Below are 24,454 nucleotides of genomic sequence, written 5' to 3'. Positions count from 1 at the left end.
GGAGGGCCGGTGCCGCCGTCCCCGTGGCGGCGCGGGGCGCGCCCCGCCGCGACCGCGCCGCCACCTCCGCTCCCGCCCCGCCGGGGCCTCCGCGGCCGCCGCAGGTGCGAGGCGACCCATCGCCATGGCGACGCGGGGCGGCCATCTTGGGGCTGCCCCCGCCCTCACCTGCGCCGCTCGCAGGTGAGCCGCCATGTTCCGGCCCTGAGCGGAGCCGGGATGCCGTGCGGCGAGGCGGTGGCGGCCGGCGGCGCCTTCCTCCTCCTTCCGCGGGGGGTCCTGCTTCTGCTCGGTAACCGGGACGCTCCGGGTGCGGGGCCTCCCGCCTGCGGGGGCCGTCGCGGCGGCGGGGAGGGACCGGCCCGGCCCGGCCTTGCCGGCGGTGGGGCCCGGCTGGGAGCCCCGCACGGGAGCCGGGCTGTGGACGCCCGGGAGGCGCGGCTCCGGGGCGGCGGCCCCCGCGGCGAGGATGGTCGGCGGGGCGGTGGTGGGCTCGGAGCCTCTGGGAAGGGCCGCTTCGGAGCGGGGGGGCGGCCGGCCGCGGCCCGCTCCAGGCCCCGGCCTCGCCGTGCCGTCCCCGCGGCGAGCTCGCTGCGCGGAGCGGGTCTGCGCGGGGAGCGCTGGAAACGGCAGGGCTGGGGGTGTGCTGTGGGGTGGGCGAAGCCCCTTCAGCAGGGCACGGTAGGCAGCTGGCAGCGTTCGTTTCCTCACCCTGCACTCTGCTTACTGCTCGGTTTGCTAAGGTCCGGCTCGCCGCACTCGAGATTTCCAGACTTTCAGTTGGTAGCAAAAGGAGTGCGTTTCAAGACCCCTGCATTTTATATCGGTAGCTGCGGACAGGTGTGCAGTGCCAGAAACTTGCGCGGGAACTGGGAAATCCGAATAGAAATCTGTGCCTGCTCCTTCTGTGCCTGCCCAGCGCAGGAGTCAGCTGTGGCAATTAGAGCAGAACTTCAGGCAGAGTATCAGCATAATAAATCTTCATAAGCCAGGAGCAGGAGATTTGTGAAAGGCAGGAGTTGAACGATGCTCCTGCTGAATGCTGGGCAGGCTGACCTCATCCCTGGCTGGAGCATCACAGTAAGTGAATGAGGCAGAAGTTGTTGCACGCATTGAAAACAAGCAGTAAGAGTACTTGCTGCTGCAGGGTGACTCTTGACCCGGTGCATGTGCAAGTCAGTGGCTGCATCACTTCGGGGCAAGACACGCAGAACCAGAACTGCCTTGAAGTAGTCTAAAGCTGGCACTTAACAACTCAGAGAGCCAGCTGATTCAGTTTCTCAGCTCTTTATCTCCATATCTAAATATCTGTAGGCTCTTGGTGGTATTTTCCAGATAAATATTTAATTGGGGCTAGTTCCTATCTCACAGAGAATAGGTTAGGGAAGTTGCCTGCTTTTCTTTAAATTTCATTATGGGGGAGGTAGTCACTACTGTGCTTCAGTCTTTGGACTGTGGTTGAGCTGCACATGCATCAATACCTTTGGGACATCATCACTCCTGCGCCTCACAGATAACAAGAATCTAATCCTTGTCTTTTGTGCTTGTTCCATCAGGTGTCTGCAGTGCTCTTTCCCTGGAAATTAAGGCCAGTCCTAAAGTGCAAGCTTTCATTGGTGAACAAGTATTGCTGAAATGCTCATTCAAATCCAGTTCTCCCATCACTGAGAGCCTGACGGTAGACTGGACATACCGGCCCCTCACAGGTGGTCAGATGGAGACAGTAAGTGGAACAGGGAGACTTTTTCAGCAGGCCTGTGTGCATACTGGAAATCTGATGATATTTTTTCTGTTTGCCTTGCTGTGCTTCTTCATCACTTTGGGGTTTAGGACACCATCGCCTTCCTTCCCATGTGAAATTGCTTTAGTGTTCTTTGGGCAAAAAATATTCTATGTAAATGCATAATAGCATGATGATGGTAAAGTAGGTAAACTTTGGGTTTTGACACAAGTGCTGCATTGTGTGCTGTAGCTATGTATAGAATGACTGTAAAGCATTCGATTGGTAGCTTTCTTGAAGGCAGCTGTACCGTAGTAGTTCTGTCGTGCAGTCTACTGCTGATGTATCTTGGAGTGATAAGAACATGTGTGCAATGACACTCTGAAGGCAGTGATGATGACAACCTCTAAGGTTTATGGGCTGCTACTTGCTGTTTTGTTGGCAGCATTTTGAAATGTAAGCATAAATACATAAGTCTGAAAGCCCACTGGAAATCTCTCATTCAAGGTGGAAACAGAAAATGCACGTCTTTACGGATTATCAGTGACTTTGCTGCCTGAAGAGTCTGAACTCTTAGACATGTCCTTCTATCTGGAACAAAAGGGTGGTGCTTGTATGAAGTGAGGTCTGCTAAGTCCCTACTTGTAGGGACTTTTGCAAGAGCAAAAGTGCAAGAAACAAAAGGTGAAGAACTGCAATGTTCTCTCTTGCACGAGGCAAGAAGCCTGCTCTGCTTCTCAGCTGAAGTACTGCAGAAGGGAACAAGTTGGTCAGAATGGTGATGGTGACATCTGAGAGCTGAGGCTGGTAGATAAAAGCATTGGAGATCTAATGCAATGGGACTGGCTCAGAATTATCAAATAGGAACTTGAAAAGGTCTCCTGTATAAGAAGTATTATTTCTGACTTCTTAATGTGTACTCCTTTATGTTTACAATCCAGCAAGTAGTTTATTTTTCTTTCTTAGATGAGTGTTTTATTGGCGCAATTATTGTCTTTGCCTCCTTTTAGATTTTTCATTATCAGTCTGTTCCATACCCAACAACAGTGGGAAAGTTCAAAGATAGGATATCCTGGGTTGGGAATGTTGCCAAGGGTGATGCTTCCGTTGCTATCCAAAGCCCAGTGATGAGTGACAATGGGACGTTCATCTGCAGTGTGAAGAATCCTCCAGACGTGTACCATAACATTCCCCAGACAATGCTGATAGTTACGGAGAGGGGTAAGCCTCCATTTCAATAGCATGCCCTCGTCTATGTGATACAGCTGCATTGCAGCTTTGTCAGAATCTTAGAAGTCTGAGCATCACATGTGAAATGGGTTCTCTGGAGTTCCACGTTAGAATTTCAGCAAGAGTTACCTCAGCCCTTCTTTCTGAGCTAAATACGTTGAGAACTATTGAATTTATTGGGGGCAGGAAGGGACAGAGGAAACTGTGGTAATAACAGAAATCAAAAGTGTGCATTTGTTCAGGAGTTCTGGTCTCCACGTATTGCAGCAGTAGAACAAGCTAGAAATGTTTAGGAAATACTGGTCTAAAAATAACTGTCACATCACAAACACTGATTCTCAGTAATACTTAATTTCCTCGTCTGCCCTGCGTATGAGACCTGCCCCAAATTTGCAACTTAGACATGCTGATAGAACTATGTCGTGACCTGCCTTCCTTTGTAGTTTTTTGCATATAAAGCACCCTACTGTGTTGGATATGTGATAGGAGTCCTACAGATTCAGTGGCAAGCTGTTTCAAATCTGCCAGCTCTGTGCTTTATATGAAAAGGCTAGCAACCTGTGTTCTGGATGAACATTTGTCACAGACTTAAGAAAGCCATATTTTACTACTGGTACAGCTGGGCTGCTCTTTGTTTTTCCTGCAGGCCTTTCCTTCCAGCTAACTTCAGCGGTGCTGCTGTCCATTTTAGTATTTCTCCCTTCCATCATTGTGGTCGTTCTGCTGTTGGTTAGGATGGGAAGGAAATTTGGAGTGCTAAAGGAGAAAAAAAAATCTGGCTGTAAGAAATCCTCCATCGAAGTGTCTGATGAGTAAGTTCTGGCTGGAACCTAAAGCCTGTATTTCTACTTTGGCCTGTTGACACAGGCCAAAGGACAGTTTCTTCACTGTTCTTCATTTCATAGCTCTCCGCATCACCAGTTCAGTCACTGAGATCTACTTCTCCATGAGCATAATTTAGCCAGTGCTCAGAAAGCTTTGGAAAATCCCCATGTTGGAGCATAAACTAAGTGCTGTACATCCCCCTTTTTCTGTCATTTCGTGTGAAGCCATGGAACTGAAGCAGTTTAGGGTTGGACAGTCTTTCACTTCTGTAATCGGATTTATTTCAGCCTAAATCAGCAAGATATTTTGCTTATGTGGGCTTTATGTGTTACATTTTGGTATGTAGTATCCTTAACAGCGACACAAACTGAATAATGCTAACTGGTTCCCCTGTGATGGCCTGAGCAGTGATGCCAGGTGCTGAATGAGCCTTGGAGACTGAATTCCCTTCTGAACTGGAGAGGATTCTGTTCTGGAAAGGTTCAGTAGTGAGAACAATAAGGTAACACTGCTAGTGCTGGAGCTGCACATGTTTTTGCAATGAATTCAGTACTACAATACTTGCAGAATGGGTTTTTAATACAGTGCTCTGATTAGGGTTGTAAGATTTGCCAGCCAAATAGCAACTCTTGTATTCTTCATGGCACTTAAATGAAATGTCTGCCTTCAAAATAAGGGACCTGACGTTCGTTATTCTTTTTGGTTTTGCTCTGCAGAGTCAAAGGCTTTTCATCACGATAAAAGCCTTCAGTTCAGTGTGGTAGAACTAAAATTCAGAGTCCGTAGGAGATATTAGCATGTGTGTTGGGGGAAAAGTCCAACCTAATCCTATGCTTCTTCTGCAGGCCTGAACATACAGAGACAGACAACTGCTTGGGGAAACTCAGAAACTGGTGTCTGAACTGTGTGGTAAGTGAAAGCTGGTGTTTTCATAAGTGGTTTTGTCAACTTTGGTGCTCAGAGGATGTGCTAAGACCAGCAGGTAGAGCTTGTCATAACACCTCTGGGTGTCAAGGAAGTGTCCCAAATGGCTAGGCTTATGCTCCTTGGTGTTTTCCACATATGGGCTATAGGGAGCGAGAACTGCTGGTCATACTGCGTTACTGGTAGGGGAAGTTGTCTTGAGATCCACCAAACTGATTTTTCATTTGACTTTATTGGAATCAAAGCTGACGTTTTAAGATGAAAATCCAGAATTTTAAGTGCTAGCCACTGCGCTGTGTGGTTTCTTTAAGGGCTTTGCAAAACCAGTTTGGGGTTTGACAGTGCTACCGTGGGGAATGGAGGCAGTGATACCTCAATCCACGATGTTTCTTGCAAAGATGGTAGTATGAAGCCTTGCCTCTTTTTTGGAGATCTTCCTACGTACACTGTTTTCATCACAACATAATCCTGCTAAGCTCTTGTGGTCGGTTTGTTTCTGGCTTTTTGTTTGTTTTGTTTTGTGAAGTGGTGGTTGTCTTCTAAGTCTGCTTGTTCGCTTGCTACCCTATCAGCAAGCTTCTGTTCATCAGATGTGTTGTGCTGGAACTACTGAATGTTTTGGCCACCTGCTGTACTCGTTTTGTAAAATGTGCCTCTAAGTTCTGTGTGCTGGCGTTAGCAGCCACAGCCAGGAGTGTGGCACGTTCCAGAGTAAGCTCACTAATATGCCTACTTTGAGAGTGTTTTCATTTTTTCCTCATGTCCGACGGAGCAAGCTTACCTCAGACACACCTTTACATCTTTTATACGCAGTCAGGAAGTATGTTAAAGAGGATTTAAATATGTGTTGCTTGATTCACTATTCTAATGTCAGTGATTTAAAATGTACTAAATGCATGAGCCTTCAGACAAGTGTGTGCTGATGGTTTCTATGCTTTATTAGATACTGAATGAAAAATGAGCAATCATGCAAGTTACTTATGAAATATTTACAGTTCTACATAAGACATAGCAGTTACAATGCAGCAGTATCAGGAAAAAGAGTTTTGAGAGGTGCAGAAAGCAGAAAATGCTTTATGCAAAAGAGACAGTTGCCATGGGAGATGGAAAGGCCGTTGCAAATGACATGCTGGGGAGCGGGGAGGCACCGTTGCTTTACTGCAGGTGGAGAGATGGGAAAGGGTGGGAGCCCCAGTTTGGTGAGACAAATGCTGTCAGAATGTCTTCTCATCCTTTGAGAGATGGCAAATTTGAATGCTATAATCCTGCTGTTTTCATATCGAGTATTTTGTCATCTGTTTGATACTTTGCTCTCTGATACGGAAATATTTAGCTTACCAAGTCTCTGAACATCCTGTCTCACTCACTTTAATGATTCTACATTTTTGAGGTTTCTGTAATGTACTTTTTCATGCTTAATATGTTACCAAAGAATTAAAATTGTAAAGCTAGTGACAATCTGTTTGGACTTAAAATGGCTGGGAAGTTAGTGAGATTTCCCTTATAGCGCTGTTATGTTTGAGTTTCTCTCAAGTTGAGAGCTGCAGAGGGATGCCATTGTGGGATGCCATCAAATGATTACTGTGGTTGAAACAATAGACGATGGGGATCTGAAAGTATGTGGTTGGTCGTAGCTGAAAAACAACAACTTGTGCTGCTCTGGACCTTCTCTGTAGGGATTGGTGGTGCTTTTTAAGAAGATGGCTGTCTGCACTTTTATGGTTCATCTTTTGCTTGAGCTTTAGCTGCTACTTCTCTTAAAACACGCTTCATGCATTGGTTGTAGATGGCAATTTGTCTGTGTATCTGTGATAAGTCAAACTGATTTAGCTGCAACTGCTTATATGACTACAAGTCCTATGGCTTATTCAGGCACAGCAGCATTTTGGAAAGCATTTAAGCTCTTGTCAGAAGCCTAGCAGACTCAAAATTTTGTTGAACTCATAACTTGGTTCATGTCTTCATACGTAGTCTCAATTTCTCTCTCCATACTCCCTGTTTAGGACACGGATGAGGAAGACTCATACTGATGAAAGACTGAAGTTACGGATAAAGAACAAAATTACAGCACTGAAAATCATGGTTAGATAGGTACAAAGGCTGCTGGATAACCGGTGCAGATTGAAGAACCTGCTCTGATCTTGGTAGATTGGAAGAATAACAGTGATGGGATAATTCACTTTTATTTAAGCACAAAATAATGATTTTGGAAATCTTTCTAATTTATTGGAAAAAACCAATCTCTTAACCTCACTTCTCCAGTGCCTACAGAAACCTCAGTGCCTACAGCTGTATAGCCTGTTTCCTACCAGCAGTCTGACAATGCATGTTTCTTAGTTTACTTGCAAATTTGTTTCCTTTATTATTGGTGACATCCCTCCTTTCCTGTGCCCTCGAATTTGAATTGCCTGAAGCACAGGCTACTCCGGAGTGAAGTCAGCTCTCTAAGGTGATCATCATTGGGCACTGACAACGTTTTCTTCTCAGTTTTTTTGGTATGTATTTGCTAAGGACTTAAAACAGTTTAAGTTGGTATATGGCATCCTTTGTCTTGGAGCAAAGAGAACCTACTGCTTTTTAACTATATCTTGGTTTACTCTGCCACTTAATTACAGGATCACCATTTTGTTCCTACTGTTTTCTGATTCTATTTTTGAGTCACCAATGGCAGAATAGTGTTACCTTACATTGTTGAGTTTTATCTTTCCTTTTTTTTTTTATTTGTCCAACAGCTGCATTACTAGGTACATCTCCTCCTACTTGTAGAAGTGAGGCACAACTCATATAAACCAAATTTTTAAAAATCAGAAATGCAAATGGGGACTCTGTATCTGGGGAAACATAACCCCATCTACCTCAACCATTGACTCAAGCAGTGTCCAAAGGAGTGTTCCGTGTTCAGAAGAACAGTCATGTTCCTCCTCTCTTCTTCTAGGTCCCATTTTAGGGAAACAGCTAAGCACGCATCATTACTGCCCAGTAAGAAAGAGTACTTTCTCTTTCACCAACCTTGTCCAATAATGGATGGCAGAGAGCAGTGGAATTCATGTCTGCTCAATACCTAAACAGCTGCTGTTTTCAGCTTCCTTTCTGTATGCGGCGTTGGTGAAATAGTGTCCTTTTACATATATGTTATAAGTTTACTGTTGACTTTTGATGTGCCATTACCAATAAATTGCTTTGTTTCATTCTGGGCTGTGGATTTCTTTATTTGGCTAAATATGGCTGAACTCATAAAACTGCCATCTTGAGTTGTTGCTTAGCTATAGAAATTGTCGTATGATGATGGGTAAAGGTGTTTAGGGAACAGATTTAACTCAAAAGGGAACACGTACCGAGCCCTCCTTTAGCAGCTCTATGATGGCTGCCAATTACAGGTATGTTGAAGTTCTTGACTGCAAAGCAGGTTAGCTGTAGATCTGTGTCTCCAGGTAAAGAAATTTGTTTCTCCTATCTACTCTAAAGTAATATTTAAAAAGCTGGTGCTTCCTGGTGACACAATATCTCTCCCAAACAAACTTTCCTGAGAAAGGATGTTGGTGGGATATGCAGCCTAGAGGAAGTGGCTTTGTTGTTCCACTTTCAGCAATAATACATCACTCAAGTTCTTTGTGAAGTCACTCAATGAATGACTCATTTGCTGCAAAATGTTTGCCTTCAACTGTGACCCCTTTGCAAACAGTGGGCTAGATCCTGGGCAAATCTCTTTCTGGTGCAAAGCTAAATTGCCACCTTGAAGCTAATAGCATTCTGGATCGTGAACGGTGTGGAGCACAAATACAACTTAAATTTCTCTTCCTTTGCTAGCTGTAAGGAAGTTGTCTGTGTACCATTAAAACCACTGATACTGGGGTAGAGAACAGTGATTGCTATGGTACTCCAGAGGAAGAGGAAGGATGAAAATATACTTTCAAAGTGATGGGGGTGTGGGGGGTGGGTGTGCGTGTGCCAGCTCAAAGCGGTCCATGCTGTGTATCTTGTACGTGTTTCAAAAGGGAGCAGCTGACTACGCTGTGAAAAGCACGTTGAGGGCGGCCCTTTTGCCGGTAAGATGCCTGCTAAGCTGTGGCCCCTGACAGTACCAGTAGTAAGGCTAAGCAAAGTTACTCCGTGTCGCTTGCTGCTGATACCTCATCAGGACAAGATCCAGTCTGCAGGAGTGGTGGTTCTTTAACCAGCTCTGATCCCAAAAAACAAACCAGGAGGGAGCACAGGCCACAGAAGGGTTGCTTGCCAAGAATCTCTCTGTTCTTGACTTCTCACATAATGACTGATCAGATCAGTCTGCCACGATGGAAGGACTGGGACCGAGCCACATCTTGTACCTGTGAAGTGTCTTCTCCTCACGAAGCTGCATACCCATCATCTGCTCTCAGGCATACGCATCTATAATTCTTCTCACCTCTCCGTAACTGTCCCTTTTGCGTTCTGATTTGTCAGTGCCTCAATGTAGCTCTGAACTTCCTCTTGCATGCTGAAAGTGACCACCAAACTGAACTTGAAATAAGAGACTCGAAACCAAAGACTGGTAAGTAAGACAAATGTCTTGCACGTACAACCTCAAGACAATTTAGCAACTGTTTCTTTCAGATACTCTGAATTAGTCACTGAAGAACCCTACATGCAAGAGACAAGTTGACTGCTCCAAGCCACACGAGGTGAGTATTTTTTGCCATAATATTTTTGTTTGTTTGTTTCTCCTGAAAAGAGAACTAAGGAAACATAGAAGTGCTGAGGATTCAGATACCGTGTGCAAAAGTAGGAAAATGTGAAGGCAGTATGATATCTATGTATTTTTTTCCCAATCTGTTTAGTAAAGGCAATTAACCTGCAGAAGGATTTGGATATGTCAGCACTGTAACATACATAACAGCCTGGGTGAGTGGGTGCTGTCTTCAGCTGGTGCACACGCAGCACCCACTTGCTGGTGCGTGTCGCAGAGGGAGACCCTGCAAAACTGTGTTCCCAGAGAGGACCAGAATTTATTCTGAGAAACAGGGTAATAAATCCAGGAAGGATCTGATGGCAAATAAGGACTAGAGCCTCAGTAGCTCAGCTACAGAGAACTTTTGAAGTTCTGAGTGTAGATATCCCAGTACGCAGGCTTCTGTGCTGAGGGCTTTTTTTTAAGCTGGCTCCTATTTTGGGTCCTGCATGGGGGTGGTCCTGGGAAGGTGTAGCTCTGCTCGAGTTCTACGGCTTTTGGCAGGATAGCTGGAAAGTAGGATGCTTTGGCCTGCTGCACTGAGATACGCTGCACCAGCTGAGAGCTTTGGAGCTGAGCATGAATTTTGCTGTGTCTGTAGGTCGTGTGCGCACAAGCGCGGGTTGTACAGCAAACTGTGTCACGGCAGAGCTGCAAACAGCGCAGTCAAACCACACGGCTCTCCCCTCCACCTCCAAAACATTCAACCCCGAAACAGGTCACATCTTTTGAAAGGCAGATTTGAGACAATTCCAGAAGGCTTGCTGCCACTCTTCAGGATTTTTTTTTTTTTTTTTTTGTGGAAAGGGGAGGGCGATGAAGGGCAGAGGTGGTTTCACATCATTGACTGCAGGCAGAAACACCATGCACTCACTGGAAAGCTGTAGTGACTTTCTCAGCCTAGAACAGATCCGTGGGTCACCCAGCAGCTAATTCTGGGCCTGTACACCCTGTCTGAGCCTGTCTTGGGGTGTTTCTGAGCTTCCTTCACTGAGAAAAATGCATTTGGAAAGAAAAATGAATTAGCAAACATGTCTGGCCATGTAAAGAGATGGAGGCTTTCTCAGGGGATGAGCCGTGGCAGGGAGGAGGCCTTCCCCACTCCCTGCTCGCTCTTTGCGGAGCCACAGTAGCTGTTCCTGCCGCTCCACGGTGTGTGCACGGAGCTGGCACATCCTCTGTCACCTCCCTGCTGCCTGCGCTGTCCCTTTGCCCCTGGCGTTCTCGTCACCGTCGGCTCTGCCTGGAGGGCCAAGGACGTAGGCGCTGCCCCAGGAAACCTGGTATCGCGGGACCACAGATCTGTTGCTGTGGCTTTCTGCTCCGCAGCACTGAAGGGAGCAGTGGATCTCTGAGAGCGATAGGAATGACGGCAGATGTTTACCTTACGTGTTTACTCTAACTCCTTTCGTGGCTGTTTCTTGGGGAGAAATATCTGGGACCTTTCCCCCTTCCAAGCCTTACCGAAGCTGGTCTCGAGATCCTCTGGCTCGTGCAATCAAGCAGAAATGAGAGAAGCTAGCAAGATTTCAGAGATGATTTGGCTCTTGTTTTCTTTCTATTTCTGCAGCGAAAATGCATGTATTGGAAAACATGTGCCGGTAATGGCAGCCTCAAATTCAGCTGTAATGTGCAGGTTCTCCAAGCGGGAGGGCTTCTCTCAGTAAGTTTTTGCCCTTAAATATGTTTAGCAGTTTTGAATGGGCATAGCTTTGAATCATGGAGCAGAGACACAGCAAGCAGGGTGCTGGCTTTTGCCTTCCTGTGATCCACACGTGAGCACTGGCTGGCGTATTCCTGATGATAACAGCCAGTCCTTCCTTGGGCTGCAGGCTATGTCTACGATGTGTAGAAAGGAGACATCGGTTTTATTTTGACACACGTGCAGCAGGTCAAGCTGAATACAGTGACCAAGCGTGGCACTGTCTGAACAGACCCTGAAGGGTTCCAGCAGAAGTTCTCACCATGTGCAGCACCCTGGAGCAAGGGGGTTATTTCTAGAGTAAGGGGTCTGTGTTTTTAGGACCTGTATCCAAACTTCTCTGAGTCTGTAGCAGAAAAAACCATCCCATTGCTTTCTGAGCAGAGATAACACCTATGAACATCTCAGTTCAGATGCTAGAGGCTCGACCCCCAAACCACCGGAAAGATTCATTACTTAGGGGAAAATGCAAAGGTGTTTCAGGCTGAGCTCTCCTCCCCGCTCTCTCTCTTCCTTCCCAGGGCTCAGAGCAGTCTCAAACCAGAGACGTATCTGACATCTGTGCTTCGCTGAGTTTCAGGCTCCCAGCTGGGATAGTGGCTAACTTGAGAGGCTGAACATCCAGGCAGCAAAGATTGTGCCCCTCTCCAAAGAACTGAAGGAAGTCTTTTCCCGACCTTGGCGTTCAGTTCGGTTGCAAGCTGTTGGTGTCCTGCCCCAGGGGAAACTGATGCGTGCGTCACCTCTGCTGTTCCTTTTAGAATAAGATGAAGGTGTTGCTGAGCCTGACTCTGGTGCTGACATGGCTGGGTAAGCTGTAAGTCATTCTGGTGGTTTTATTTACCTTGCCTGCTTTCCCCTCTGCCTTTGCTGAAAGAGCCATCAGTTCCTCTCTGCCTGCGGTGAGAACCCCTTGGGATTTCGCGGGCACATGGCGCTGGCAGCAGTAAGTGGGCTCCTGGGTGCCAGTAACTGCTCTGGTCTCTGGGTGCTGCATATTCCCTTCCTGCAGAGCTCATGTATATATAGGCTTCAAATTGCAACAGCATCCCTGGGTGGAGTCCTGTACTTATTCTGCCAGACTCCAAGGCTTTGAAAGAAGTAGAACTGCTTTGCCGAGTCTAAATACAGGGAAAGGTTTCCGAGGTATTGATTTGGGCTCTGCTTGAGGCAGCTGGCTCCCTTGGTCTTCTCCGCTGGCAAATATTTGTCATTTTCAGCTCCACAGCTGGTCAAGACCAAAGGAAACCTATTTAGGAAGCTGTAGCACTTTGCATTTATTATTTACAGGGCATCGGACAAGTACTTGGTGCTTCACAAGGGCCCAGCCCTCAGCGGCTTGTGGACAGAGTGAGCTGAGTGGCTAAGACACCAGGAGAAGCCTACCTGTCCGAGCCGCTCCCTGCTGAATCAGCTCACCTAGTTCTTGGCAAACAAGTGCCAGAGCCTCAGCTGCTGCTCTTGCTAGGTTTTACCAGTGCAGACTCTGGGGCATGCAGGGTTTCTCTTGATGAGCTCCAGGGACGTTTTCTGCCCCACTTGTTTCCCCTTCCTGCCACACGCTTTGCAGGCCGCCGTGTCAGCAGCTGCTTCATCCTGGTTGTGTCAGCGCTGTGCTCTTTCATGTTCCTCTGTTTTGGTTTTTTCCCCACTGTCCAGCTTCTCTAGAAACCCTAAGCAGTAGTTATGTGGCCAGACAAGTCCAAGCCCAGGTCGGGAGCCTGTGAGCGAGTGGTAATGAAGCCAAATGGGCAGGTTGTGAAGGAGGAACTGAAATGCGTGTGAAGCGGTTGCATTGCCCCTGGCCTGGTGTAGATGAGAGCGGCACTGGTTCTACTGGCCAGTGACTCACAGGAACAACCCTGCAGGAGCTGAAGCCTTTGGCTTGGAGACGCAGAGGGCTAGGGTTGTGCTTCCTCACTTCCCTTCTGCGTGGCTTGTTCAGTCTGGCGGCTGGGAGGATGTGCTGCCCTGCATCCCAGGCACGCCAAAAGCAGGGGTCAGGGAGAGGCTTTGCCCGCACAGGGAGCAGGGCCTCCCCGTTGTGCTCTGGACTGGTCAGTGCCATTAGCCCCAGGCTTACCTGGAGAGGAGATATCTATGGGGACAGGCAGGCTGCATCTGGCCGTCCTCCCTGGACTCATCCTGCTGTCCTTGTCCCTGGCAGAGCGATGCAGCGGGTCGGCTGGCTGGGTGTTCATGGAGCCTCAGCTTCGAGCCAGCGCTGGGGACTCTGTCCTGCTGCAGTGCCTCTTCCTAGACCCGGTGGCCAAGGGCTGGACGATGGCCAAAGTAGACTGGCTGCACGTGGCAGGAGCCGGCACGCAGGAGGTGGGTCGGGACCAGGGGGTGGGTGGTGGAGCAGGGCACAGGGGCGGGTGGCAGGGGAGGGCGAGCGAGGCAGCCTTGCTGCTCTTGGGAGGCTGTGGGGAAGCCCGTTCACCTGGCCCAGGCCACGAGAGGAGGAAGGTTCCCCCGTGCGGCAGCGGGGCACGTCCACTTCTCCCCATGGCCTCGCACCGCAGGGGAACCGCAGCGCTGGGTGCTGCGTCCTGGGGCTTTCTGAGGGAGCGTGGGAGGGAGCTGGGCTCTCGTGCGTGGCGAGCACTCCACGGGGAGAGGGAGAGAGTGTGGATCTGAGGGCTCTTGAGCAGGGAAGAGACACAGGGCAGTGCCCTTCCGCTGGGCTCCTTTCACCTGATGCTGTCTGTGCCCTGGCAGGAGGAGATGGTGTTTTATTACTACAGCAACCGTAGCATCCCTGTGGGCCGTTTCCGGGACCGGGCGCAGTGGCAAGGGGACGTTTCCCGCTGGGATGGCTCCATCCGGCTGCACGATGTACAGGTGAATGACAGCGGCACGTACGTGTGTGAGATCCGGCTGCTCCAGGGCAGCAGCATCTTCAAGAACCACACGGTGCTGCACGTCAGCTCCACGGGACAGAGAGGTACATGCCCTATGACTGCTCCCCTCTCCTGTCACCCTGTTCGGCCCCACGTAGAGGGGCTGCAGAGGCTCCGGGAGGCTCTCGGACCTCCCACCACGATTCTTCCGGAGGAGGGCCGGGGTCCCCGTGCGTACCATCCCCTGCCTTGGCGTCTCCCCAGCAGGACGAGGAGCAGCAGGCGCCCGGGACGCCGTGGCCCCGAGAGACATCGGGTTGTGGCCTGTGACCGTGGGCTGTGGCTGCGTGGCCGTCGTGCTGGCTTTCCTGGCCGGACTCTGCCTGAGGAAGAGGTACCAACGCTAGCTCTGGGTTTACGGGGCTGAGCAGAGCACCTCCCTGCAGCCTTCCTGCACCGCTCTCCCCGGCCGAGCGCTAGCCTGACCCGCCCCAAGCCGGGCTGGAGCCGGGGAACCGGAGGGTTCGTCTCCTGGGGCGAGGCCGTGCCCGCAGCGGGGTGCGGGCTCCTGCTGCCCTCTAGTGTCCCCCTGCCCCGGCCGGTCCCCGCTTGCCTGCGGGCTCCCGGGCTCCCGGCGTGCCAGCAGCGGGGACGGCCCGGCCGAGGCGCGTGCCGAGGGATCCCCGCGGCCCGGGAGAGGGAGGGCAGGGGCAGGAGGAGCGGGCCATGCTTCTTGCCAGAGGTGACACCGCCGTTGCCTTCCCTCGAGATTCGCGCCCGAGGCGGCCCTGGAGAGGACTGGAAACGGCGGCGGCAAGAGCAAAGCAGAGGTGAGAGCTGGGGCTGGGCTGCGCGGAGGGGACACGGCCGCGCCCCGCGGGAACCGCGGCGAGGGGGGGGGGGACTGGGGCGCGGAGGGCTGCGGGGCCGCGTCCTCGCGCCCGCGCCCCCGCCGGGCCGTGTCCTCGCGTGGCCGGTCACGCCCGGGAGAGCTGCGGGCTCCTTGCCGCGCCGCTGGCCGCGCGTGCGGGCGGCGGTTGGCACGAGCCGCGGGTCCGGCCGTTTCGTCCGGCTCGCGGTTAAGAGGAGGCCCTGAGGGAGCAAATGCTCCCGCGGCGGGCGGGTGCCCGGGGGCTGAGAGGCTTGGCAGGGGGAGATGGGGTCCCGGGCCACAGCCTCCCCCGGAGGCCGAAGCCAGGGTTATCCTCACGCAGGACGGTTGCCGTCTCATCGCTAGCTGAGGCTGCGTGTCCTCGGGACACAGAGGGATCGCTGACGTGGGGTGTATGGGGCACAGGGCTGGGGAGGCTGCGGGCGGGGATCCCACACTGGCCAAGCACAAGGTGCTGTTTGCCAGCCAGCCGTGGCCATGGCTCTCGGTGCCAGTCCTATGACTGGGGTAAGAAGGCCCTCGTGTATTTGGGGACTGCTTGGTTCCAAGTGTCCTGGTCTCCCCCTCATAGGAAGCGCTTTACTCCTCAATCCCTGGAGCTGAGGTACCCAAGGCTGAACAGGATGCAGGGAAGAAGAGGAGAGCCGAGGAGACCTACATAACCATGGTGAGGAGGCGAGCAGCTGCCCTGAGCTGTGGCAGGCATGGGCAGGGTGTGCAGCTGTAGGGCTGGTGTGACCCCCTGCATCACCAGCCCCCCAGGGTGATGGCATCCAGGGCCTGACCCCTCGCTCCCCACGCCAGGCAGCAGCATTTCTTGTCTCCTGCCCACTCCAAATGGGCCCCAATACCTGCGGCGAGACTCACGCCCTATCCCTTGCTCCTTGCAGCACCCCTCTCCCTTCCGGGAGAACGGCGTCTACGTGGAGCTGGCCAAGAGGGTGATCCCGGCGGAATGGATGGGAGAGGGGAGACAGGGTGATGGACGAAGCGAGGAACCCTGCAGCAGGCCAGAGGCGGCACTTCCCTGGGCTCCAGAAGGGGAGAAATAGCCATGCTGGGGGATGTAAGCCCCTTAGCCGGCAGGTGTGTGCAAGGCATCTTTGTTCCTTTGGGCAGGCCAGCATTCTGCTGCTGTCAGCCCTTCCTCCAAGAAGCAGTGCCACTTCACTGTGTGCTCCATGCCAGAGCCACTGCTGGGCCACGTCCCAGGCCGGTTGTCTGCTGGGGGACCGGGGGAGAGAGACGTGTGTCTCCGGCTTTTGCCTCCTGGTCTCTGGAGGGGTGCACGGAAGGCACAGCCTCCACGCTCTAGCTTTGATCCTGGTCTGTGCAGCTCCAGGTCCCGAGAGAACAATCTCCAAGGAGAGCCTGGCAGAGGGAGGAAGGAGGAGATGCGGTGGGAGCTGTGCAAATGTGCCAATGGTATCTTCTGAAGATAATAAAACTCGGGGAGTTTTCCTGGCTTCCTTTTACCTCCTGCTTAAGCGTGTGACGTCCAAGCGTGCCAAAGACTGCCTGGCCCAGGGCCTGGGAGCCCCTGCACCCAGGTGCAGCCTTGCCTGCGCCTGCCCCGCTGGCTCCAGGGAGCAGTAAAGCCAAATGGGCCCCCGAGGGGGTCCCTTTGCAGCAGGAAGGGGTCCGCCTGGGCTGTACTGAGCCCCCCCGCTGCCCTGGCTCTGCAGGGGATGGAGGGGAGCGGGGCAGGCCCCACAGGCAGTGGGGTCCCCCTACGTGTGTGGGCTCACACGCGTCTCCCACGCACCAGCCGCTCGCCACGGGTGAGCGCCTCCGCGTGCACCCTACGCCTGGGACTCGCTGCCCGGGAGTCCAGCAACCCCTCCCGGGCCTCTGGGGCAGTGTCTCGGCGAGTGCTGGCTCTTCTCCTGCACTATATATAGATGTTTGACACCTCCAGGTGCAGAGCTGGGAGCCGCTGGGGACCACCTCCCACCCGGCTCTGCTGGATGGGAGACTGCAGCACAGGCTGCTCCGGGCTGCAGTGCTTGGTTTCACGTTGACACCCTACTCTCTTTTCCTGGAGGAAGCCAAGTAATGGGATCACAGGAGGAATCGGCAGCCGGAGCTGGTTTTGGGGTGTCGGGGGTTACATATGACCTCCGCTCCATTTGCGGGCTTGTGGGACCCTTTCCAGCAGAGCAGGGCAGAGCACGCTCTGCCTGCCCAGCATGTTGGGAAACTGTGCTGTGTGTGCAGTGAGTGTGTTTGCTGAGCAGGTTGCCTGTGTTCACCTTGGCACTTCTCTGATGCCTTCTCCCCTGGCTGCCCTGTTTCCCCTCCTGGAGCTGGTCAGGGAGCAGAGCACCTCTGCGCCCCTCCTGCCTCCCCATTGCCCCATCCCTTCCCCCCCAGGGCTCTGGTGCACAGGAACTGACGTGTGCTCTGGTTCCTCTCCTTTCTCCCCACTGATGCTGCCACAGCAACCCCCACCATCCTGCATCCCACAGCACAAGAAATAGGTGGCTGAGCAGCTGCTGTCACTGGCTTTCTGGTCTCCCTGAGGTCACCTGTCGTCTCCTTCCTGCACTGGTCTCTGCAGCCTGGATCCGGGCTTGGAGTCCATGGCCCAAAGGCTTCCTTGACGGATGGTGTGAAGGGGACCAAAGACCTTCTCCAGCCCCGTTACTGCTGGGCAGAGCCTCCCCATCCCGAGGGCTGGACGAAGAGAGGGCGTTGCCCTGGGATAGCATGCTGCTGGGGAAGGGGGAAGGTGCCGGCAGAGTCTGGCACCCCGGGAAGCGAGGGGCTGCCCTCACATCAGCATGGGAGCAGGCAGGCGCATGGGGAGCGCTTCTACCTGCCGCCGGCTGCCCGCCCACAGCCGTGCCTCCTCCTGGGCACGCTGGCCGGATTGCTGCGCAGGCTGCCTCCTTGGGAGCCTCTGCCCTTCCCAGGCCAGGTCAGCCCCTCTGCTCTCTGCCTGGCTTCGGGAGGGCGTTTCTGATGTTCCTGGGCCCTCGAGAGTGGGGACTGCTGCTGTGCAGGGCTGGGTCGCCAGCCTGCAGCAGGGCAGAGCTGACACATCTGTGTGCCCCCACTGAAATCGGGGGGGCTGCAGGGGCCATGGGAACCCTCAGCGTCAGGCCTGCGCTGTGGGGCACTGGCTGAGTCCCTGGGCTCCTGGCCTCCCCGGGGGAAGAGGAGCCCTGAGCGCTGCTTGCTCCGACAGCAAGTTTGCACAGCCAGAGGAAATCCTAGCAGAAGCCTGTTCCTCAGCTGCCCTGGGCTCAGCATGCTGCAGGAGACCCTCTGCGACATAGCCCACGATCAGACCCCCGAGCACAGAGCAGGAGCGCCAGCAGCGTTCGCCTTCTGTTCAGGGGAAAATTTTTCTGCCCTCCCACTTCCCCTGCTGAAATCCACCAACCATAGCATTTACTGATTTTTTCGATCCAGCACCACTCCAGCCAGCCATATTGGGCTGTGGAAATAAAGCAGCTCTAATGTTATATGTCACCTGCAAATAACCCGGGCGTTCGAAAAAAGCAAACCACCACCACCAAAATCCACACCAACACCAGGTCCTCTCCATACACAAAAGTCCTTCAAAATGAGCCCGGAAGCTTGGCTCCCGCAGCCCACCTTGTTCCTCACTGGCCTCAGCTTGCTCCTCTCGCTGGGTAAGTGTCGACTCGACCCCTTGCATGCACACGGCTGCCAGGGGAGAGCACCCAGGCTGGGGAGAAACCCCCTCTCTGGCCAGGAGCCCCCTCCCCACATGCCAGCCCTGAGAAGCCCCTCCTGTCCCCGGGGAAGCAGCGAGCCAGTGAGCGATGCTGTGCCGCAGGGACAGGGACAGGGACGGAGGTGGTCCGATATGCGCCCTGCTGAAATCCGCCAGCCAGGGTGACCTGCTTTTAGGCAGGATGGGGGGTATGTTGCAACTGCATCTTCTCTTAAAAAAGCCGTGCATCCTGCTTGCTGGAGGTTTTGTCTAAGCACAAGGCTGTTTGCATGCCAGGCAGAGGTGTGGGCTGCAGCGGGGAGAGGGGGCAGTTCTGGCTTTGCCTCGCTGGGAAGGCGGTGGCTGGTGGGCTACGGGTGGCTTGCGACCGTCCTTTGGTTTGTGGCCGGCTGCTGGGGCGGCGGGCTCTGGGCTGACGGCGCTGCATGGGGTGGCGGGGATCTGTGGGCTTTGCATTTCTGCCCTGCCCCGGAGCCAGCAGCGTGTGTCAGCAGGTTTGGGTCTATATTGATTGGAAACAGGAACGCATCGCGTCTTTGAGGTGCTGTTCGCACTGTCCTGGAGCTCCTGGTGGGCTGCCTTTGCTTGAGGAGAGAGCCTGGGAAATGGAGGACAAAAAGCCCAGCAAGGTCTGCTTTAGAGGCTGCCTGTAATTTTACCTCCCGAGCCCTGGGTGCAGGGTGTAGCGTGACAGAGCGTTTGGGAGTCTGCGCAGCACCGAAGGACGCAGCCCGGACGGTCGGTCCCAGGGATTTTAGCGGTTTCTTTCCCCACCTCTGTTGCCCCCCGTGCTGGGTGCCCGGGCAATGGCAGAGTTTGGACCCACGCGCATAGGTGCTCCCAGGGCAAGCGCCTACCGCGTGCTGGCTGTCTGCGAGGACCCTCTGGCTGCGGCACGGTCCTGCCGTACCGGGTGGCAGGGCAAAGCCCTGGCCAGGGCCGCCCCGTTGCTGCAGAGCCTGGGAGAGCTCCTGGTGGCATCTCAGCCCTCCGCAGAGCCCTGGGTCACCCCGAGGATGCAGCGCGAGGCCACGCCACCCAAGCGCGGGCACACAGGGCATAGCGCGAGGGCCGCTGGGCACTCAAGCCAGTGACTCTGTGCAGGGATCCCTCCAACCAGGCCTGCTGGGCTGGATCTGTGAAGGGGCCTCCTGGGACAGGCAGGCTCCCGGCTCTTCTCTCCCACCCCTACAAGGTTTTCTCGACAGTGTCTAAGGGCACGGGCTGCGATGGTACAGCAAGGCTGGGTCGCCAGCTCGGGCCCGGCTGCTTCTTCCTTCCTTATGGACGTGCGACTTGTCCCCATGTGCCAGCTCTCCCCATTCCTGCCTCCCAGCACCCTGTGGGGAGCCCTCCCTGCGCCGGGGCTGGATGGAGGGTGCTCATCATGGCTGCTCGGCTGCCAGCACAAGCAGGGAGCCGTCTCCAGGGGCTTGGCCATCCCTGGAGGGCACCCCTCTGCCCCCAGAGAGCTGGCTTCAGGATGCTGCTAGTTGGCACCTTGCAGCAAGAACTGTGGCTCAAAACAGCCCTATCTGCCACTTGGAAAAGCCTCTTTTCCCTGGCTGCAGAGCCTGGCCCCTTTCCTGCCCTGCTTGCAGATGGAGCGGATTAGCCAGCGGAGCAGCCTTGACATGCATCCAGCTTGGCCACAGGGCTGGACTCAGGAGCACCTCAGGAAGAAGGTTTGAGAGCAAAGAGCAGCAGCCAAAGGGGAGAGGTGAGGTGATCGGAAAAGCACCTGCTGCCAGTGCCACTGTCCCTGCCCTGTGGGTGCCACAGAGCCCCCCTTTCAGCCTCGTCCCCCCGAGCAGTCCTTCCAGGGCTCTCCGTCCCTGTGCTTCTCGGGGCTTAGCCTTAGCGTTTGCAGCTAGCTGGCTGCACAGGAGCCTGTCTGGGCGCGTGCACCCCCCGGCAGGCTGGGGAGAATGTGCTGGATGCAGGCACTGGGTTTCGGGTGCTGCTGGAGCAGCCAGCGGACTAGGGGAGCTTCAGGAAAGGAGTGGAAGGGGGAGCGGGGCACAGACGCCCCATCAGCGCCCATTCCCCGAGTGAGCCGTCCTGCCCTGCAAGCTGCGCTGGGTAGTGCCCCCATTTCTCTGCCACAGCGGGGCCAGGGTGCAGCGATTGGCCTTGTCCCCCCAGGAGTGACTGAGATCTTGACCCAGTCATTCCCAGCTGGAGAATCCTTGCGTGAACACCACTGGGAGGGGGGATCATCTGCATTCCCCCTGCAGCCCCCAGGGGCTCGCCGCTGTAGTGCGTCCTGCCGGGAATGAAATCTGATGAGCGCAGCCATAAATTTCTCAGCGGATGTGGCACTGAGCCCTGCATGCTGATGCTGCATTCAGCCCTTTGCATAGCGTTATCGATTCTGCAGCAGGAAAACCTCGTTTAAGTGGCAAAGAGCAGGGCTTGCCTGGAGTCAGCAGAACTTAGCACTGGGCACAATCAGGCCGGGCATGGCAGAGAGGGGTCGTCAGCCCTTGCAGAGCAGGGCTGATGCTCTTTCTGTCCAGCCAAGGCATGGTGCCAGGGCTGGGGCTGCTTCCCCCTCGTCCCCTGTCACCGCTGTGCGGGGAAACCCCGGTCCTGCCTGGCCACAGTTCGGTCTGTGCGCGGCTGCGCCTGAAAGGCAATCCCAGGCCCCGGGGTGAGCTCTGTGCAGCCAGCCGGCTGCGGGGCGGAATGGGGAGCCCAGCTCAGCCAGCAGGATGGCTGCTTGTGCCCCCTTTCTAACTCACCTGCATTTCTGCTCTTGCTCTCTGTGCTTGCGGCAGCGCCCACGGGATTGGGCATGGAGGTCATGGCTCCCGCCACCATCAATGCCTTGAATGGCTCCTCCGTGAAGCTCTCCTGCACCTTCAACTCCTGCTACAAGGTGGAGAACAAGCAGTTCTCCCTCAACTGGACGTACCAGGAGTGCGGGAACTGCTCTGAGGAGCTGGTGAGTCTCGCCGGCGGCGGGGATCTGCTGAGAGGTCCTGGGACCAGCTTGAAGTAGTCGTGTGCATTCCTGGGGGTCCCGAGCCTTCTCCTTACGTGTGCTCCTGCTCTCCAGCCTTCCTCTGCCACAGGCAAAATTAGCAACCAACTGCACAAAGAACCAGGGGGCAGGGCAGCTGCCCTGATGTGGCAGGACAGGCAGGGGTGAGTGGGGAGAGGCGCTGGCAGCGCCGCTCTGCGAGGAGACCCTGGCCCCGGGCGCTGCGGCGGCCAGAGCTGAGCGGGGGGTGAGCGTGCAGCGTGGGCGCGCGCCCGGGGCAGTACGTGCAGGGGAGGGGGATGCCCGGCCGGGGGAGCTGAGCGCGCAGGGTGCCAAACACTGTCTCACCTCCTCTCGCATGCGGGCTGCCCAGTTCCTGCAGTTCCGGATGAAGATCATGAATAAGCAGCTGGACCGCTTTGGGAACCGGGTGGAGTTCACCGGGAACCCCACCAAGTACGATGTGTCCTTCACCCTCAAAAACGTGCAGCTAGAGGACGAGGGCACCTACAATTGCTACGTCCTGAACCCCCCGGACCGGCACCGGGGCCACGCCAGCATCAGCCTGAAGGTGCTCACCAAAGGTAAGCGGCAGAGTGCTCCCCTCTGCTGTCAGGCACCCACGGGTGCTGGCTGGCGCTCTGCTCCGCCCCGTGCCCTGCCTTCACCCTGCACTACGTGTGCAGGGTTTGCTCCCCGGCGGCGGGAGCGAGCTCTGCCTGCTCCCTGTTGCTCCCGCCGGCTGCCCCAGCTGGGGCCGTGTGCCCTGAGCCCGTGCTCTGTCTCCCCAGAGCCCCCGAAGCACGACTCGACAGTGGCGGTCATCGTGGGCGCCTCTGTAGGTGGCTTCTTGGCCGTGGTGATCCTGGTGCTGATGGTGGTGAAATGCGTGCGCCGGAAAAAGCAGCAGAGGCTGAACACGGACGACCAGAAGACAGAGGAGGAAGGGAAGACAGACGGTGAAGGCAACCCGGACGAGGGCACCAAGTAACACCCCCTGCCCACCCCTCCCTCTTCACCCCTGTACAGCGTGACCCCCTTGATGTGCTTCCCAGAGCAAGGATTTCTGTCTCCCCAGAGCATCCCTCCTTCCATCTAAATACCCAACCTAGCCTGGAGCAGGGCGCAGAGAGAAGAAGGTCCCCGGAGCCTGGCCACGGCGGGCAGGGCTGGGGAGGGTGGCTGAAGCGCAGGAAGGCTGCCCCTGAGGCTGAGCTGGGACCGGCTCGTCCCCTGCTCCCGCTGGGCACGCCCCGAGTGCCAGAGCGCTGCCTGGGGCCGCGGAGACCTGTTGGGGACGGGGGGGTGGCACAGGAGAGGGGGGAAGAGCACGGTCCCCAAGCACGCAGGGGCTGGAGCAGGGGGTGCCAGGAGGGGCGGGGGGGGGGTCAGGCAGCCCCGTGCCCAGATGTCTGCGCCCTATCCCACTAGAAAAAGAGAGCATGGGCCGGTGGCCAGCGGCCAGCAGCCATCTGTCCTCGGGGCCATGTCTCACCCCCGAGGCACTCCTGCTGTGCCCGGGGCATGGGCACGGGTGCACCCATCCCCGAGGGATCCCCGATAGCTGCCCATCTCCTCCTTGCAAGTCCTGGGTGCCAGTGCTGAGGGTGCTGCGACAAGAAGCTCGTGCTCCTCGGGGACTGTCCCAGCCTGCTCAGAAGCTGACGGCCGGGTAATGACCATTAGCCCACGCTCTGCCTCTGAGCTTTGCTGGTTTTTGGAGCCGCTAATGGCTCCTGGCGCGTAACGGGTGTACCCTTCTGCCTTTCGGGCTATTTTTGGGCCTGAGCATCTCAGCCGAAGGTGCTGGGCTGAATTTTTGGGCTCGTTTCCTTCTTGGGGAGGGTAATTCTAATGGAAAATGTTCTGCTGATGTGCCAAACCGAGGTGGTAGGGAGCGGCGGGGTGCGGCTGCTAGGGACGAAGAGCTGCTGGGAGGAAGAGGAGTTTTTGGGTGCTTGCTGGGAAGGACTGGGCACAACCGCAGGCCCAGAGGCAGGACAGCTCTGTCAGCCCCGAGCAACCGTGTGACGCTGAGACTGCCTCCTCCAGCCTCCCTGCAGAGCACTGCACAATCTGTAACTGCCACGGCAACGCACTGCCAGCCTGCCCAGGCGCGGGCCCCGCAGTGCCAGCTGCCGCCTGCCCCAGCCCCCTCCGTGGTCCAGCGCCTGCCCTGCTTGCGGCAGCTCCCTCAGCGTGCCCCAGGAGCTGCCCTGGCTGCTCTGCCGTTCCTTATTAGCAGTGGCCCAGGCAGCTCGGGGAGGGCGAGGGCAGGCGTGAGCGAGCGGTGGTCCCGGCTGGTCCCACCCTGCTGCGGTGCAGCGGGATGCGGTGAGCCCCAGGGTTGGGAAACGACGGTCCTGCCTGCCTCGGGCTCGCCGCCTGGCCTTGGGCAAGCCCCTCGCCTCCTGCGCCAGACCTGGCAGGTGAGCTCTGTTGGCTGGAGCGCACGGGGAGCTCGCCCTGCGGCCTTTTGCGGGCCAGACGGGGAAAATGACCCGGGGAAGCGTCCCCTGCCACACCGTGCCCGGGCTTTTCTTCTCCCATTGCAGGCGGGACGCGGGGCAGGAGAGGGGTGGCGCACGGAGCCCCAGGGGACCACTGCCCAGGGCCCGGTGACGGAGGTCCCCTGTCACCCACGAGCAGCACTGCCGGGGGAGAAGGGAGACCTTCGCCACACCACCCGCTGCCCAGCACTGCCGCGTCCCCGTGCGGGTGCCATCCCGGCAGTGCCGCGGGCAACGCCGCCAGGCCCCGGGGATGAAGGGACGGCCGTGTACTCCCTGCTCTGCCCCCGCCACTTTCTGCCCCGGCCCCACGTGCCCTCTCCACCCCGCTCGACCTCGCTAGGCTCTGCGCCGCTCCCCTTCCCATCTGCAGCAGGAATGCGCCGTGTCTCGCCGCGCGGCTTCTCCCTC

The 24,454-nt window shown here is 55.5% G+C and overlaps 3 protein-coding genes and 1 long non-coding RNA gene across 4 annotated transcripts in view; 3 read left to right on the top strand and 1 right to left on the bottom strand.

Moving 5' to 3' along the window:
• Positions 1-24,454, bottom strand: part of ZW10 (zw10 kinetochore protein) — a 227,747-nt gene that overhangs the window by 37,832 nt on the left and 165,461 nt on the right. The window lies entirely within an intron of this gene.
• On the top strand, positions 119-7,856 carry LOC142418776 (myelin protein zero-like protein 3). Its single transcript, XM_075521116.1, is given in 8 exon segments — positions 119-157; positions 159-215; positions 217-292; positions 1,557-1,723; positions 2,731-2,941; positions 3,597-3,762; positions 4,621-4,684; positions 6,703-7,856. Coding segments are annotated over 8 exon segments (801 nt in total). The 5' UTR covers positions 119-124; the 3' UTR covers positions 6,730-7,856.
• Positions 14,629-16,247, top strand: LOC142418890 (uncharacterized). The gene is made up of 4 exons (XR_012778424.1): positions 14,629-14,779; positions 15,413-15,508; positions 15,732-15,927; positions 16,178-16,247. It is a non-coding gene; the product is annotated as an uncharacterized LOC142418890 (long non-coding RNA).
• Positions 18,398-22,524, top strand: SCN2B (sodium voltage-gated channel beta subunit 2). Its single transcript, XM_075521255.1, has 4 exons — positions 18,398-18,482; positions 21,328-21,494; positions 21,907-22,117; positions 22,325-22,524. The coding sequence occupies exons 1-4, from the start codon at positions 18,413-18,415 to the stop codon at positions 22,522-22,524; spliced, it is 648 nt and encodes a 215-aa protein (XP_075377370.1). The 5' UTR covers positions 18,398-18,412.

This window comes from Mycteria americana, chromosome 19 (assembly GCF_035582795.1).
Source record: "Mycteria americana isolate JAX WOST 10 ecotype Jacksonville Zoo and Gardens chromosome 19, USCA_MyAme_1.0, whole genome shotgun sequence".
Taxonomy (NCBI): domain Eukaryota; kingdom Metazoa; phylum Chordata; class Aves; order Ciconiiformes; family Ciconiidae; genus Mycteria; species Mycteria americana.
This window is presented reverse-complemented; position numbering and strand designations above follow the sequence as displayed.

Bases quoted from the DNA above. Each gene is read 5' to 3' on its own strand.
- SCN2B (XM_075521255.1), top strand. From the start codon at position 18,413: ATGAGCCCGGAAGCTTGGCTCCCGCAGCCCACCTTGTTCCTCACTGGC. The intron at 18,483-21,327 runs GTAAGTGTCGAC...TGCTTGCGGCAG, and splicing joins CAGCTTGCTCCTCTCGCTGG to CGCCCACGGGATTGGGCATG. The intron at 22,118-22,324 runs GTAAGCGGCAGA...CTGTCTCCCCAG, and splicing joins CCTGAAGGTGCTCACCAAAG to AGCCCCCGAAGCACGACTCG.